Source organism: Mauremys reevesii, linkage group 9 (genome assembly GCF_016161935.1).
Source record: "Mauremys reevesii isolate NIE-2019 linkage group 9, ASM1616193v1, whole genome shotgun sequence".
NCBI classification, from domain to species: Eukaryota; Metazoa; Chordata; order Testudines; family Geoemydidae; genus Mauremys; species Mauremys reevesii.
This window is the reverse complement of record NC_052631.1, coordinates 17,434,668-17,448,955: the sequence shown is the minus strand read 5'-3', so window position 1 is coordinate 17,448,955 and position 14,288 is coordinate 17,434,668. Positions and strand designations below refer to the sequence as shown.

Genomic DNA, 14,288 nt, shown 5'->3' with positions numbered 1-14,288 from the left:
AGTGATTTAACTTCTCATTACCACACTTGTCTGAGAAGTTATGATAAACAGCATCTAGCTCCTTCCCATAGTTCTACTGGTCAAGTTCTTTATCTCACCCATAAATTACACACCTAGTATAAAAGAAACTTGTTAACACTAGGAAATGTTACCTTTGATCTCTAATAGAATCTTATGTAAATTATCCCTTAAAGTAAACTCCTATACCTGAAAAGAGGTTTAATCTTGATAAACAAATACCTATATAAAAGAGTAGGTTAATGTGAATATTTAAAGATTGTTTGCAAGTATCATTCTGTGCAACTTTGGCATAACATATGAAGTGTTCCCCTGTTAAGTTCACTATTTACCAAAGTTAGACGTTATCCTTTAACAAGTCATAGGAGGGGAAAAGGAATGTCCTTTACAGTAACTCCTCACTTAAAGTTGTCTCGCTTAACATTGTTTCGTTGTTAGGTTGCTGATCAGTTAGGGAACATACCTATTTAAAGTTGTGCAATGCTCCACTCTTACGTTGTGTGGCTGCCTGCTTTCTCCACAGCTGGCAGCCTCCCTATGCCCCCCCCCTCGGTGCCTCCCGCCCGCCGGCAGACCCCCGGATCAGCACCTTCCCCCTCTTTCCCCTGCCTCCTGCCCGCGGCAACCAGCTGGCTTGCGGCATTTTGGAGGCAGGAGAGAGGGGGGAGGAGCAAGGACTCGGCGCACAGGCTCCCCCTCCCTCCCCTGTCTCCTGCCGGCAGCAGTCAGCTGGCTTGCGATGTTTAGAAGGGAGGGGAGGGAGGGGCAAGGAGCCAGGATGCACCGTGCAAAGTAAAGGGGGAGGAGGTGTGGGGGAGAAGAGCCGGGTTAAGGGTGGAGGCTTGGGGGAAGGGGTGGAGTGGGCAGGCTGAGGGTTGAGCCCCCTGCCCCTGGTGCTTGCATTTACATTAATTCTTATGGGGAAATTGGATTTGCTTAACATCGTTTCACTTAAAGTCGCATTTTTCAGGAACATAACTACAACATTAAGTGAGGAGTTACTGTATTCTGTGCTCTCAGTTAAGTAACTCATCCATTTAATCGAGGTTAGCAACAATCATATACACACAGCTATATTACCACAATTGTACATAGTAAAAAATACCAAGCTGTGCTTGATTTTATCTAGAGTGGAATATAGAATCCAAACGGAGATGGTCTGTGGCTGCAAAATATTAATCTGAATCTATACTTCTAACACCTTTAATTTTAGGGTGTTTGGATCTGGGATTTTAAATCAGTGTATTAAGATAACAGGGGGCCATTTGTACAATTCAGAACAGAGATGAACTTTCAGACTCAAAAGTGTGTTTGAATCCAGGATTTTGGTGTGGGTCACTCTTGAATTCCAGGTCAAATATTGCTTTAGAAATGTAGCCTTATAATACAAATGTAAATTTGAATAGATCTGGTTTTATAAAGCACCCTTCAAGTCTATCACAAAAAACATTTTACTAAATAATGAATTAAATTCTGGCACAGTAATACAGCAGATATTATAAAACTTTAAATTAACTCACATGAAGCCCGGAATTCAATGGACTCCCTCCTGCTCAAGAATTACGTTGGAATTGCTAAATTCCAGCTGTGCAAGCACCCAGGGCAGACAAGAGGGAGGATACCTCTAACGACGTCAGCATTGAGTATAAGCCTGAATCATGTTAAGAAACTAGAGGTTGGAATTTTCAAAGGAGTCTAAGGGATCTCCCTTAGGCTGCTTTGAGCAATCTGAGCCTAAACCCCTAACTATCCATTTCAACTGGGCTACACTAAATTCATAATCCAAAGTCCACTGAAAATCACTGGATGTTTTCCATTGACTTTAATGGCTTTAAACCCTAACACGTTAAGTTGCAGAATTATATTTTGAATTCAGTTCCAATTCCCCACTCCCATTCCTGCTGACGTCACCGAAAGCTCTTCCGTTGATTTCAATGGAAATAAGAATCAGACCCATACTTACTGCTCTGTCCTACCTTAAGAAAACTATAGCTAAAAGGAATTTGGATTAGGCAATAATAAAAAAACCCACTTACATAATTAAAAATATTTAGTTGTTTTATGCTAACAGCAACCAGTAATGTGTTTCCTGTTTCCAAAAGCAATTTAAAGAATTAATGCATATGCTTACCTGAAAAAACAGTTTCACCTCTCTCTCCACCCTTCACAGCAACACTATACCTAGAAACTGGTTTGCCTTGAAATGAAAAATAAAGGGCGACAAGGACAAGGACACGATTCTATGTTTATCATGAAAAGCAGCATGATTAATGTACCAAAACCCGTAACAGGTGGCCACAAAGTTTATGATGAAAATTTGTCTTTCTAAAATGTGTCAATATTAATTGGGATGTCTTGCCTTGCGTAAGAAATTAATGGAGAGAACTGTGTTTCGGTTGAATGGGATGACAGCATAACTCTGGGACGACAGAAACGTGACCACCGTTCTAATGTGCCCTTCTGATCCTTTTAGTTTACCTTGAGAGAGTCTGCATTTGAAGCAGAACTATGGACTATGCTCCTAACTTGACCCATAGAAATAATGGTTATTTTTTCCACCTGGTTTCACCTGCAAATTGCAAATACATCAGACATTGTGGGTGTATGTATTTTAAGCATAGCTGGGAGGGGAAAGGGGACAAAGGGTTACATGTGTTTAGCCGCAGTCTATAGTAGAATAGTGCAGAGCATTGGGAGGCTCTTGCCTCCACAAGGCGCAGTTCTGCCTGGAGTTCCCCATTGTGCTGGGGCAATGATTGGGGGAAGGCTCCTTATTCCATCCTCACACACACAGTTCATAAGGGCTGGTACAATTTTAGCCTAAACAGTTTAGTGCAACAAGCAGTGATAAAATACTGTGACATTATATAATAGATATAAGGAATACGTGACAGTGTGGTGTAGAGGTTTTAGGGGGTGTCTACACTGCAATTAAAAGCCCGCAGCTGGCCCATGCCAGCTGACGTAAGCTCCTGGGGTTCAGACTAAGGGGCTGTTTAACTGCAGTGTAGACATTCAGGCTCGGGCTGGAGCCCGGGCTCTAGGACTTTGCAAGTGTGGAGGGTCCCAGACCTAGGGCTGCAGCCTGAGCCCAAAATGTCTACAATTAAACAGCCCCTTAGCCCAAGTCTGCTGGTGTGGGCTAGCCACGGGTGTCTAATTGCAGTGTAGATGTACCCTTAGTCATCCTGAGTATGGAATGGGCTCATCACAAGTAACATATTGCCCCGCTTGCACCTCAGAGCCGCATGACTTTGAGACAAGGGTGGGAGGGGGTTGCCTTCCATTTCTAGAAGGCAAGAAGGAGCATTTCTATGGCAGATTGCTTTTTTTTAAAAATGGCTTCTGCTTGAAGCTAGTCAGTTCTGAATTTTAAGTGGAACTGAGATCAGAATAAAGTTAATTCATGTTACTCAGCACCACACAGTTGACAGGGACAGTATCCTCTGCTCTACCAATGCTCTCAGCCTTGTTCACTTTTCCTTCAGCTTTTCATGAAACCACCTCCATGCCTTCATCCACATGGACCCCCATGCATGGTACACCTCAAGCTCATCTGCAGTGCCCTTGCCCTGCCACAACCAAATTCCTCTTGAAGACTCCTGCCATGGTGCTGACAGTGAATTAAGATGACCTGTATGTGAGGAGCATGTTGTGCCTGTTGCCTATATTCCTCCTCCATGGTCCACTAAGGGCGCTCACTCAAGGGTCCTCAGAGACCCATGTCCCTCTCCCTCCTGATTGTGGTTTTCCCAGGCTGCACAGTTCCCTACCTAAACTGTGCTATTCTCAGCAAGCCAGACTGCCTAAACAAACTAGAGTCTGCACTTTGCTTTCTCCCCAGAGGCTAAAACCAGTATAATTGCCACAGTAATAAGTTACCAGATCTCTCTAAGCAAGCACATTTATTCTTAAGGTGTGAGCATTATAAAGAAAGCATATGAAAACAATAAAAGAACCTACACACATACAAAAAGTTTACCAGAGATTACCCCCCAACTCCAATCTAGTTCTCTGATAGGTATCAGTGCTTCAAAACCCACAACTGGATTTCCCCCATGGTTTCAAGTTCATAACTGTCTCAGATTCAAAGCTACAATGAATAGCTCAGTCTTTCCTTTATACAGTTTGGGTGTTTGATCTTGATCTCTTGTAACAAGTAATCAGCATATAATGGCCCACCCTTGAAGGCACAGCTTCTAAGGGCTGAGTTTCTGCATAATCGCAGGTGGGGAATTTGCATTCACCACCCCCTACAGATTCCCCAGGGAAACCACTTAACACACTTTGTTCCAAAAGTGCATTCTTGTGTGGCACATTATTCAATATAGTCCTTTGAACACTCAGGTCTCACATCGCATCCCCTCTCCCCCGAGGGGCTAAATACAATCCCAGCCCACAATAAAACAAACCATTCATACATTCATTAATACAATGGACCCTAAAGATATTTAAAGTTAATCTAATAAGGTCTCCCAAGGATATTGCAGAAAAAGGCCTATCTTTCACACGTGTTTCCTTTCCCCTAAAATCCGTGCACTTGTCTATCCTTACACTGTAAGCTCCTCAGAGCAGAGAGCACGTTTCAGTGTTTGGAAAGCACCAAGCACATAGTGAGCAGGACCATAAAAACACAGTAAGCCATGATAATAACGTGGAATATGTGAAATGGCTGCAGGTAATTTTTTCATATTTTATAAAATGCCATACAAATTTATGATGCTGTATAAATAAGATGCAGGCAATGTTATAGTACAGTTAAATTGATCTTAGGCACTACTTACTACAGTAAGTAAATAATTGTCAGACAGAAAAGTTGGATTTTTTAATACACTGCTTCTCTTTAGAAATAAATTTATACTCAGGAACAAAATAAAGTTTACAAACATTCAAAAACAGGAGTACCAGTTCTTCTAGCTATAAAAGTGTTCTGGAAATTTATTCTTCACATTCAAGGTCTGTAGTTTAATTGTTTTGTATGCCTGTGCTTGACTTATTGGTGCAATTGTTCACTGACATTTATTTCCATATTGCCAAGGTGATCAGAAACAGCTCTGAAAGGAAGATGTTGAGTTAATTATACATATGCTGTATTTATAAGTCTTTTTAGTTTTTATGTTATAATATGACTATTTATTAATGTCACTGCAGTGTTCTTATAGAGCACATTTTGTTTGCTTTAAATCACTCTTACCGTGAGTTTATCTAACATGTTTTGAAATTCATAAGGAAAAAAAACTGGAGTTCCTCCTACCAGTCAAAACTAGCGTTCTACCCCTTTAAATACTTATGCCCACGAGTTTATTTACACACATGAATAGTCCTATTGAACTCAGTGGGGAAATCACATGTTTAACAGTTTGCAAGATTAGGCCTGCAAAATGATCCAAATTAGCAACCCTCTGCATGTGGAATGGCCAGTAACTTCAGGCAGATTTTTTCTGAAAGGCTAGTCCTGCAGACAAACATGCATGTAGTGCTCTGATTGACTCCTGTTACTTCAATGAGACTTACATGAGTAAAGTTATTCACACTGAGTACCTGGTTGCAGAAAAAAGCCCTGTAAATCCTGTGTAAGGAGCAGGTCCCAAGCAAATACTGAAAGATTTGACCCTAAAGGTGGGGCTTATTCTGTTAAACTGTTTGTGGCAAAGTCAGCTTCATTCTATATATGGTATTCTTTGCACTTACCTTCTTTGTAACAACAGGAAGGTTTATTTTTCTTTCATCTTTGCTTGCTTCTTATTTCTTATCATCTTGCCTTCGTTGCACATTTGCTCACACAGTTGCCTTGTTTTTTGTTCACGATCCAGAATTTCTTTTGGGAACAGGCTCTTCTCATCAAATATAGCTTTCAAGGCTATAAAACAGGAAAGACATTCGCATCAAAAATCAATCATGCTTGGTAAGATGCACTGTTAAAAAAAAAAAACCACTAGAGGAGGGGGAGGGGAAACAGAAACAAAACCAGAATAAATCTGAGAGAACAATACTGACTTTTTGCTTCCAGATCTGCTAAGAGAAGTTTGTGGCTCTTTGGAAATTACTTTTCATTTTGCTCTTCCTTTCTGGCTTAGTCTGTACATTAAGCATTTAGGCCCAGATTCTGCAAAGAATGCCCTGTGGATGGAGTCCTGTGCCTACATAGTCTACTCATATGAAGCACTCATTCTAGGATCTGCACCTTAAAATTCCAGTCTGCCTCTGAAGATGTGAAGCTATGAACCCTCTAACTGAGAGGGAGAAAGAACAGAGGTTGTTGTGGTTTTTAAAAACAAAAAAACAAAACACTATTCTTTTAATTTATTTTAATCTCTTTACTGCTGCTAAAGGATCATAAAAAGCTGAAATCAAATTATCCTGTATTGAAACAAAAGAATTTAAACTGCTAGTTGACTGTCTGCATGACTGAGCAAGTGTATTCTACAATCATGTATTTGGGCACACAGCTGTCTGGTCTCCAGGGATCTCTAGTCCAAGATCAAGGACCAAATTCTGCCCTCTGGTGTGTATATGTCCCTTCCATTAAAATCAACCCAAAGGAAGCATTCAACAATATTTACTGAGTTGCTACCCCGATGCCTGAGAACATCTCTATGAGGAGCTCAGAGATGGAAGGCATACCTGAACCATTCCCATGGAAGAAGGGCGGCCCAAAGAATTCATTAACTTAATAAGGCTTTTATATATTCCTATGTTGTTACCCAGGTGATGCCTTGATCATTTTAAACTAATCAGAACACGTACCTGAGCTATTAAGATTGTGGATATGGCTTAATCACTACACTTAGATGTATGTTTACTTGCATTTTAACAAGCTTTATACATAGGAATTGAGCAATATTCCCAAATGACCATTAACAGTGCAGAGACCATAAAAATAATCATAAGTGCACTAAAACTAACTGTGCAGTGCTCATTACTTCTTAAGCAAGAAGCTGCATCCTTCGTGCAGAGTAGGTGATAAGGAAGCACATGGCTCAAAGAATTAAGAACATCATTTTCACAGGTGTTGAATATCAGCAGCTCACACTGACTTCACCTTGAAGTCAATGGGAGTCTCTCTATTGACTTCAATGGGCTTTGGACAAGATCCTTAATGATTTAAAGGATTAGAATTTTAAATAATTTACCATATCCTGATATTAAACAGAACTAGAAACAAAGGTAATCGGAGAAAAGATTAATTAATCCATTATCTGTGTTTAATACATAACTAACCTGTAACTTACTAATTGGCAAATTTCTGAAGAAATTAGAGAGCAGTTCTAAAAAATCATTCAGAATATATCTGGAATTTATAGTTTATTATATCTAGGTATATGTCTGAGCGTGAATAATCTTGACTATGATTTGTTGTTATTAATACTTAGGGAAACTGGGCATTTAGGTCCTGATCCAAAGGCCACTGAAGTCAATGGGAGTGTTTCCATTGGCTTCAATGGGTTTTGGAGCAGGACATCAAACAGAGTAAAGGTTGCATGTGTGCAAATTCCCTACCTGACAGGTGTTTTGCGAGGATAAATACACTTTCAGGTTGTAAGGTGGTCAGATACGACGGGGGGTGCGGGGCTATATAAGTGCCTTGGACAGGCAGAATTCCCATGACATCAGTGGGACTCTGCACAAGATCAATGGTGCGCTTGTGCACAGGCCTTAATTGAACAAGATAATCAAGCACATGCCTAACCTTCATGGGACTTCAATATGGCTACTAATGTGCTTACAGTAAGTCACTTGCTTAAGTATGTGCAAGATAAGGCCTAACTGCTGACATTTTAAAAAAAATTCTCACCTTTATTTTGGTAACTGATAGCCCATAACTACTAATTGACACAAACTTGACTGACCCAACAAGGATCTATATTAAAGATCCATGTTTGGCTAATAGTTGCTTTCCCAGATTAGTGAGATGCCATCACCACTGTATTATATACTTTGATTTACTAAGTGTTATGTTTGTGACATTTGATCGTTAGTTTTATTACTTTTGTACCTACCAAATTACACCTAATTCAATTCTTATTACACATTGGGTCCCATTCTTTCCATTTTGTGATTTTAGGTTATTTTGGTTAACAGAATAGAATGTACATATCAACGTGTAAAATCTGCTTCTTTAGTCTACGCATCATGAATTTCAGTTGGATTAATGAATCAGTCATACATAAATATAACCCTACTATTCCACACCTGAATCTTTCACAGGAGCAAGACAGAGACAAAGTGAGAGAGAGAGATAACACCAGTAGGTTGGCAAACATACACTGTGAGAAAAAAAGATATTTTTACCAGTTGGGAACAGGCACCTGACTAGTAAACGAAGTTCATGTGGCAATTAATCCAACTTCAATATATAGATTACAGAAGCAATCTTTAAAATTAAAATGTGGACATGCAATGCCAAAATTTGGCCTTGCTGATTCAGCTGCAAAGGCTTTCATTTAATTGGTTCATCCCCCCCCCGACACACACACACTCTCAATGCTTTCCTCATACTTGTCAATTGACCCCTGCTATCTGGCTCACACAAACCTAACAGTAACTCACCTATATCCATAAATTATTGACATTAAAATTGCTAAATTTTGTAGATAAGCCTTATCAAATAAATATTACAATGATGTGTTTTACAACAAGCCCTAAATGCTACAGTAGGATGGTTAGCAGTGATGTTTCAACATCAGCATTTCTGAAGGAGCAGCAGAAAGGAGAAGCATTAGGGGGTCATCAGGGAAAGTGCCAGAGAGAGTGTAGTCACAATAAACAATCAGACAAGCCAATTTTCTTTATGGATCAACACTTAAGCAGTTACATAAACCTTGCCAAAAAAGTCAGCTTGGTTTTGTGTGGGAAGGAAAAGTGTAGGTTGTCAAGAGGTACAGACAACCCATATATATTTTAAAGAACAGTCCGATGTCATAATTATTATATTGAGGATCCATTTTGTGATTGTTTTGTAGGAATATGTAAAGCACAGTGTAATGGCCCAAGGGCACTCAGTAATGATAGAGTAGAGCAGTAAATGTTTTCTCCAGTCAGCCTGCATAGAACTGCTCTGCACTTATCTTCTCACCATTTCCCTCCTTGTTTCATTGAATTTTTGGTTTTCATGAGTGCTTTTGCTATTGCCAGCCATCTGAAGATTCAGAAGTTGGGTGCGAAAAGCTGACTGAAGAATTGTCTCTTTCTGCCATTTCTTGAATGGGGCTACATCAGAGATGGCATTGTTCCTCATGCTTACCTAGAGACCCTTCTGCCCCATCTGGCACCTCCTGTCTTTTTTTGATTGTCAGTGGGAAGGAGACCAGTGTGTACTATGAAATTTTCCTTAAAGGGGTACTCCTCAGCATACTACCAGAAACATCCCACTTTATGGGGACACAAATCAGCTTAGCAGAAATTCACTGGTATTGCCTTCCAAATCTCTCTCTCACACACACTGGGATCGGTTTGTCAAAACCTGTTAAAAATAAGATTGTTCTTTTCTGCCAAGAACAGAATCAGAAGTGAATGCTTCAGAGTAATCCTGTCAATGAACATTTAGGGCCTGATTCAAAACCTACTGAAGGAAAGACCTCCCATTGACATAGACTGCGGTAGACTTTGGATCAAGCCCTTACAAAATAAGAAGCTGTTCAAATAGGATTATGTGTCCTGCTGCTGTGTTGAAGCCCCAGATCAGCAACTAAGCAATAAATCTTAGAGTTCTCTATTACCTTCATCTTATTTTTGCACAGATGGCAAAAGCTAGTGACCTTTATTTTTACTTTTCTGTACTGAAAGCTGGAGTAATGCGAATATAATCAAGGTCTACTTACTTTCTGAAAGAGTAGGGAGCTTCAGATTTTCAGGGCACTTCTTCTCAGTCATTTCCCTGAAGTATTTGTCAGGGTTTAGAACAAAGTCAGGCTTGTTCATTTCAACAACTGCCTCAAGGGCTCCAATATTTAATGACCTAAAAGTTCCTTTAAAATAGCAGGATTATTGAAAAACCAGAATTAATTCCACATAACAGCCCAATTGTATTTCTAAGATATGGTAACTTTTCTTGTCTATCTTCATTCATATTACTCCACTTGTGCTACTATAATACTCAGAGACAAGAAACATTCAGCACTGTAAACACAGCTGTACAGATTAAATCCATGATCATTTTTATTTGAAACAACCAGAGAAAGCTCAGGATTGCTGATTCTTAGCTGAGAATTTAAGGGGGAAAAAACCCACCCAGTTTTCACTTGGAAGTGACACTTTTCACCAGTAAATTTGGATATTCTCCAGTTTCTTCTCTATAATATATAACATCCTCCATAAAATACAGAGTAAAAATAGTTTCGCTTACCTATTTAAATAAAACCAAAGAAAATGGATCAGGTTTCTAAAGATAATTAACAATGTTAAGGGCCACCCACTTATTTTAGTTTTATCACTGACAACAACAATGGGTCTATACTGTGAAATTCCAGATGCTAAAAGATTTTCAATTATTTCTTAAATATGTAATTCAATGTAATTTGAAGCAAACTACATTTGCACTTGATAAAATTATATAATATTTATGTAGCACATCTCAACCAAATCAATGGTGCTGCAACCTCCTTTACGCTGCATTGGCCAAATTTGAAAGTAGAGATGTCTAAAGTACACCTGTAAGAAATGAATGTGCCCCCACCCACAAATCATGTAGCTCATTGAGTTCACTGCAAATTGGACCTATATGTCTGCACCTGGATTCTTTCTGCAGGAGAGCAGGTTGTGTCTTAGTGTAGACATCTATTGTAAGTAGGGTGACCAGACATCCCGATAAAATCGGGACTGTCCCAATTTTGAGGAGTTTGTCCCACGTCCTGACCAGAGTACGGTCAGGACGCCATTTGTCCCGATATTTTGTTTCCTGGTCTTCGGTAACAATTAGGCAGAGAGTCTTTTAGTCGCGGATGGTCTTCGGCGGTATTTCGGCAGCGGGTGCTTTTGTCTTTGGCGGCAAGGTTTATTACCCCCCGCTGAAATACCGCTGAAGACCGTCCTTAACTGAAGGGCTCTCTGCCGAATACCACTGAACTCCCGGAGGGGGTGAGTGTAAAAAAAAAAAAAAAAAAAAAAGTCATCCTCCCCACCCCCCGCGTGGCAGTCCCGATATTTTCCCCTTACTATCTGTTCACCCTAATTGTAAGATGTCCCAAGGAAGAGACTAGAATCATTATTAACTCCCTATCAGTAGAAAAATTCCATTACCTTTGGTTCTGGCTCAGGCTTGCTCCCAAGGAAAGACCCCATAAGATTCTGTACTTACAGATATGCAAGATAACAACTGCTGAGGTTGTGAAGTCAAAATGTCTGTTTACCAGTGGAGTTTTGCATGGTTTTCCCATTGAAGAACTTATGTTTCTTTCCTTTCTGGATTTTGCTTTCTTTATATTTTTTACCCAATATCGTGTTTTCCCATGGACTGATCCTAGGAAGATACAAGTGACTCTTTTTGGCCAAAATTTAAATGCAAACACAAAATGATAGGCATCTATTTTGTCTCCTCCTGCAGTTTCTATTTTTATCCTTTGCCTGGAATATGTTATCATGCATTCAAAGGGTCACACCTTTCTGTGCCCATATATGCTGATTGTCAGAATATAGAGCATGTTTATAGCTCCATATGGCTTTTGTTTCAGTAACCAGATGCTATATGACTACTTATAATCTTATAGGGCCTGATTAGAAGTCTATTGAAATCAATAGAAAGGCTCCCATTGACTTCAATGAGTGTTGGACTGGGCCCATAGTCATTTTTATCATTCATGTGTAAAATGACTATCTAATGATTGCAAAAATCTCTTTATAGTGAATGAGAGAAGTTTTCTTTCACTAAGATTCCATGACAGAAAGCACTTCTAGGCCATTTACCAAGACTCCGATCCATCCTCCTAGACTCAGAGAGTAAGCTCTTTTCCTTGTGACTATAACTGGGCAGAGAAAGGTAATTCTGTTTCGCAGAGGATTTCAAAATTTGGAACAAAACCCCAACATTTTGAAGTTCTCTGAAAAAGGGAGTGTAGTACCAGCTCTGGGGCCTTGTAGCCTACCCAGAGCTGTAGACCTGGAGCCCCAGACTGCCAAGGAACTGGGCCAATGGGCTAGCAGGAAACTTGGCAGGCAGGTTTTCGTTGGAACTTTGGCAAAAATCGAACCCTCTCTGTGAAACGTTGTTGGAATTTTTATGACCAGCACTACTTTCCATCCAGACTCACTGTCATTCTATTAAAAAATAATAAATATGATTAACCTACTACCTGAGCTACAGCCTCATGATATTATAGGTCTACAAAGAGAACATGCTGTAAAGGAGTGTCACTGTACCTTTAATGCTTTGGAACCACATCAACATGTTCTAGTAATAAGTATTAAGAGGCCCCACTTCTGATGCATCTGGCCCGACTGAAGATGTAATTGCTCCCAAGACTACATACTAGTGAAATATTTACTAGAGTACACAAACGCCATTCTCCTTTCTCATATGCTTGTAAAGAGGTATTAGAATTGGAACAATTCCACCTCTTTGTCTTCAGGTGCTTCTGAAAAAAATCAGCTTTCTCTCAAGAGAAGTCTATTAAACCACCTGTTCTGCTCCAGGGTAGAAGGGAAATCTCCAAGCACACATTAGGTATGTTTCTGAAAATAGAAGAATCTGCAATCTTACTGAACCCAGAGATTTTGCTGGGGAGCATTTGAAGCATGCTTAAGGCAAGCTATGTTCTCATTGTTATATTGCAGTGGTTCAACTTGGATTATTTTTTAGCAGTTTTTTTCATTTTCTATGAAAATATTAAAACCTGTGGATATTGGGTCTGATTCAGATGTCATTTACCACAGAGTAAATCAGGAGCTACTGTACTGATATAGCTGGAATTGTTCTAAGATTAGAACGATCTCCATTATACTTAAAGATGCAGCTCACCACAATAAATACTTATCACTTGCTTTTTAATCTTTAAGAATGTACCGCTATGCTCTGCACAAACAATCTTATCTATCACAAAAATGCTGTTAATTTTAATCATTTTGCTCATACTCTGTTGACATTATGTAACATTTCTAATAATCTCGTGTAAGAATATAACCTTTTAAAATCTTTTATTAATGTAAATGTTTCATGCTATTACATTCAGGAATTATTTAAGCCAAAGAAGGACTTGTGTACAGTTTAATTTTACTGCTCTTATGGCTTGACACAGTCCATGTTACAAAGAGTCATTAAAGTTTTAAACATTTAGGAGTACACTGTATTTTCTCAGAGATATACACCTAACTACTTGAGCATTAAGAACAAATATAAACCCTTGGAATGGGAGGTAATGAATTGCACGCTTATTATGGTTATGATAGAAGGAACAGTGTAGTCTAAAAATATATGACTAAAGCAGCATAAAATTTGTCAGGAAGTAATCCAGTTATGGAGAGTTTTAAAATGCTTAACAAACTAACACATACCACGCTAGGGCTCATTTATAGGAAAGAAGCATGGCCTACTGCAGTGTTTCCCAAACTGGGGTTGCCACTTGTGTAGGAAATCCCCTGGTGGGCAGGGCCGGTTTCTGTACCTGCCACGTCCACAGGTTAGGCCAATCACGGCTCCCACTGATCGAGGTTCACCGCTCCAGGCCAATGGGGGCTGCGGGAAACGGCAGCCAGCACGTCCCTTGGCCGACACGACTTCCAGCAACTCCCATTGGCCTGGAGAAGTGAACCACGGCCAGTGGGAGCTGCGATCGGCCGGATCTGTGGACGCGGCAGGTAAACAAACCGGCCCAGCCCGTCAGGGGCTTTCCCTGCACAAGCAGCATCCCAAGTTTGGGAAACACTGGCCTAATGAATTAAGCATTGACTTGGACTCAGGACACCTGAGCTCTGCTTCCAGGTCTTCCACTGGCCTGCTGTGTCAGTTCACCTCTCTGTCTCAGTTATAAAGTATATAAAACCATAATATAATGGGGGGAAATAGAAAGTATAATCATACTTAACCCCTTCATAAAGCATTCTGAGATTTACTGATGAACAGAAAGAGCTAGGTGGTATTATAACATAGGAGCACTCCTGGAGGAATTCCATGCAGAGACGCTGAGGCTCTGTCCCTTCAAAGGGTATGTGATTTTCTGACAGAAAAAACACTTTTGCAAAATTGACATTTTCTGTGGGGAAATTTCAATTTTGCCAAAAAAAAATTTTTTTTGATTTTCCATCAGGCAACAAACCACAATGAAACATTTGAGTTTTGG

General features: G+C 39.8%; 1 protein-coding gene across 1 annotated transcript in view; it reads right to left on the bottom strand.

Annotated features, from left to right (window-relative positions):
- Window positions 1–4,816: 4,816 nt before the first annotated feature.
- The window catches only part of WDR49 (WD repeat domain 49), a 64,478-nt gene continuing 55,006 nt past the window's right edge, over window positions 4,817–14,288 (bottom strand). The window contains exons 17-20 of the mRNA XM_039489196.1: window positions 11,367–11,476; window positions 9,840–9,986; window positions 5,710–5,878; window positions 4,817–5,072 (exon numbers count right to left, since the gene is read on the bottom strand). Coding sequence (XP_039345130.1) covers window positions 5,733–5,878; window positions 9,840–9,986; window positions 11,367–11,476 — 403 coding nt within the window. The 3' untranslated portion in view covers window positions 4,817–5,072; window positions 5,710–5,732. The remainder of the gene's footprint in view (window positions 5,073–5,709; window positions 5,879–9,839; window positions 9,987–11,366; window positions 11,477–14,288) is intronic.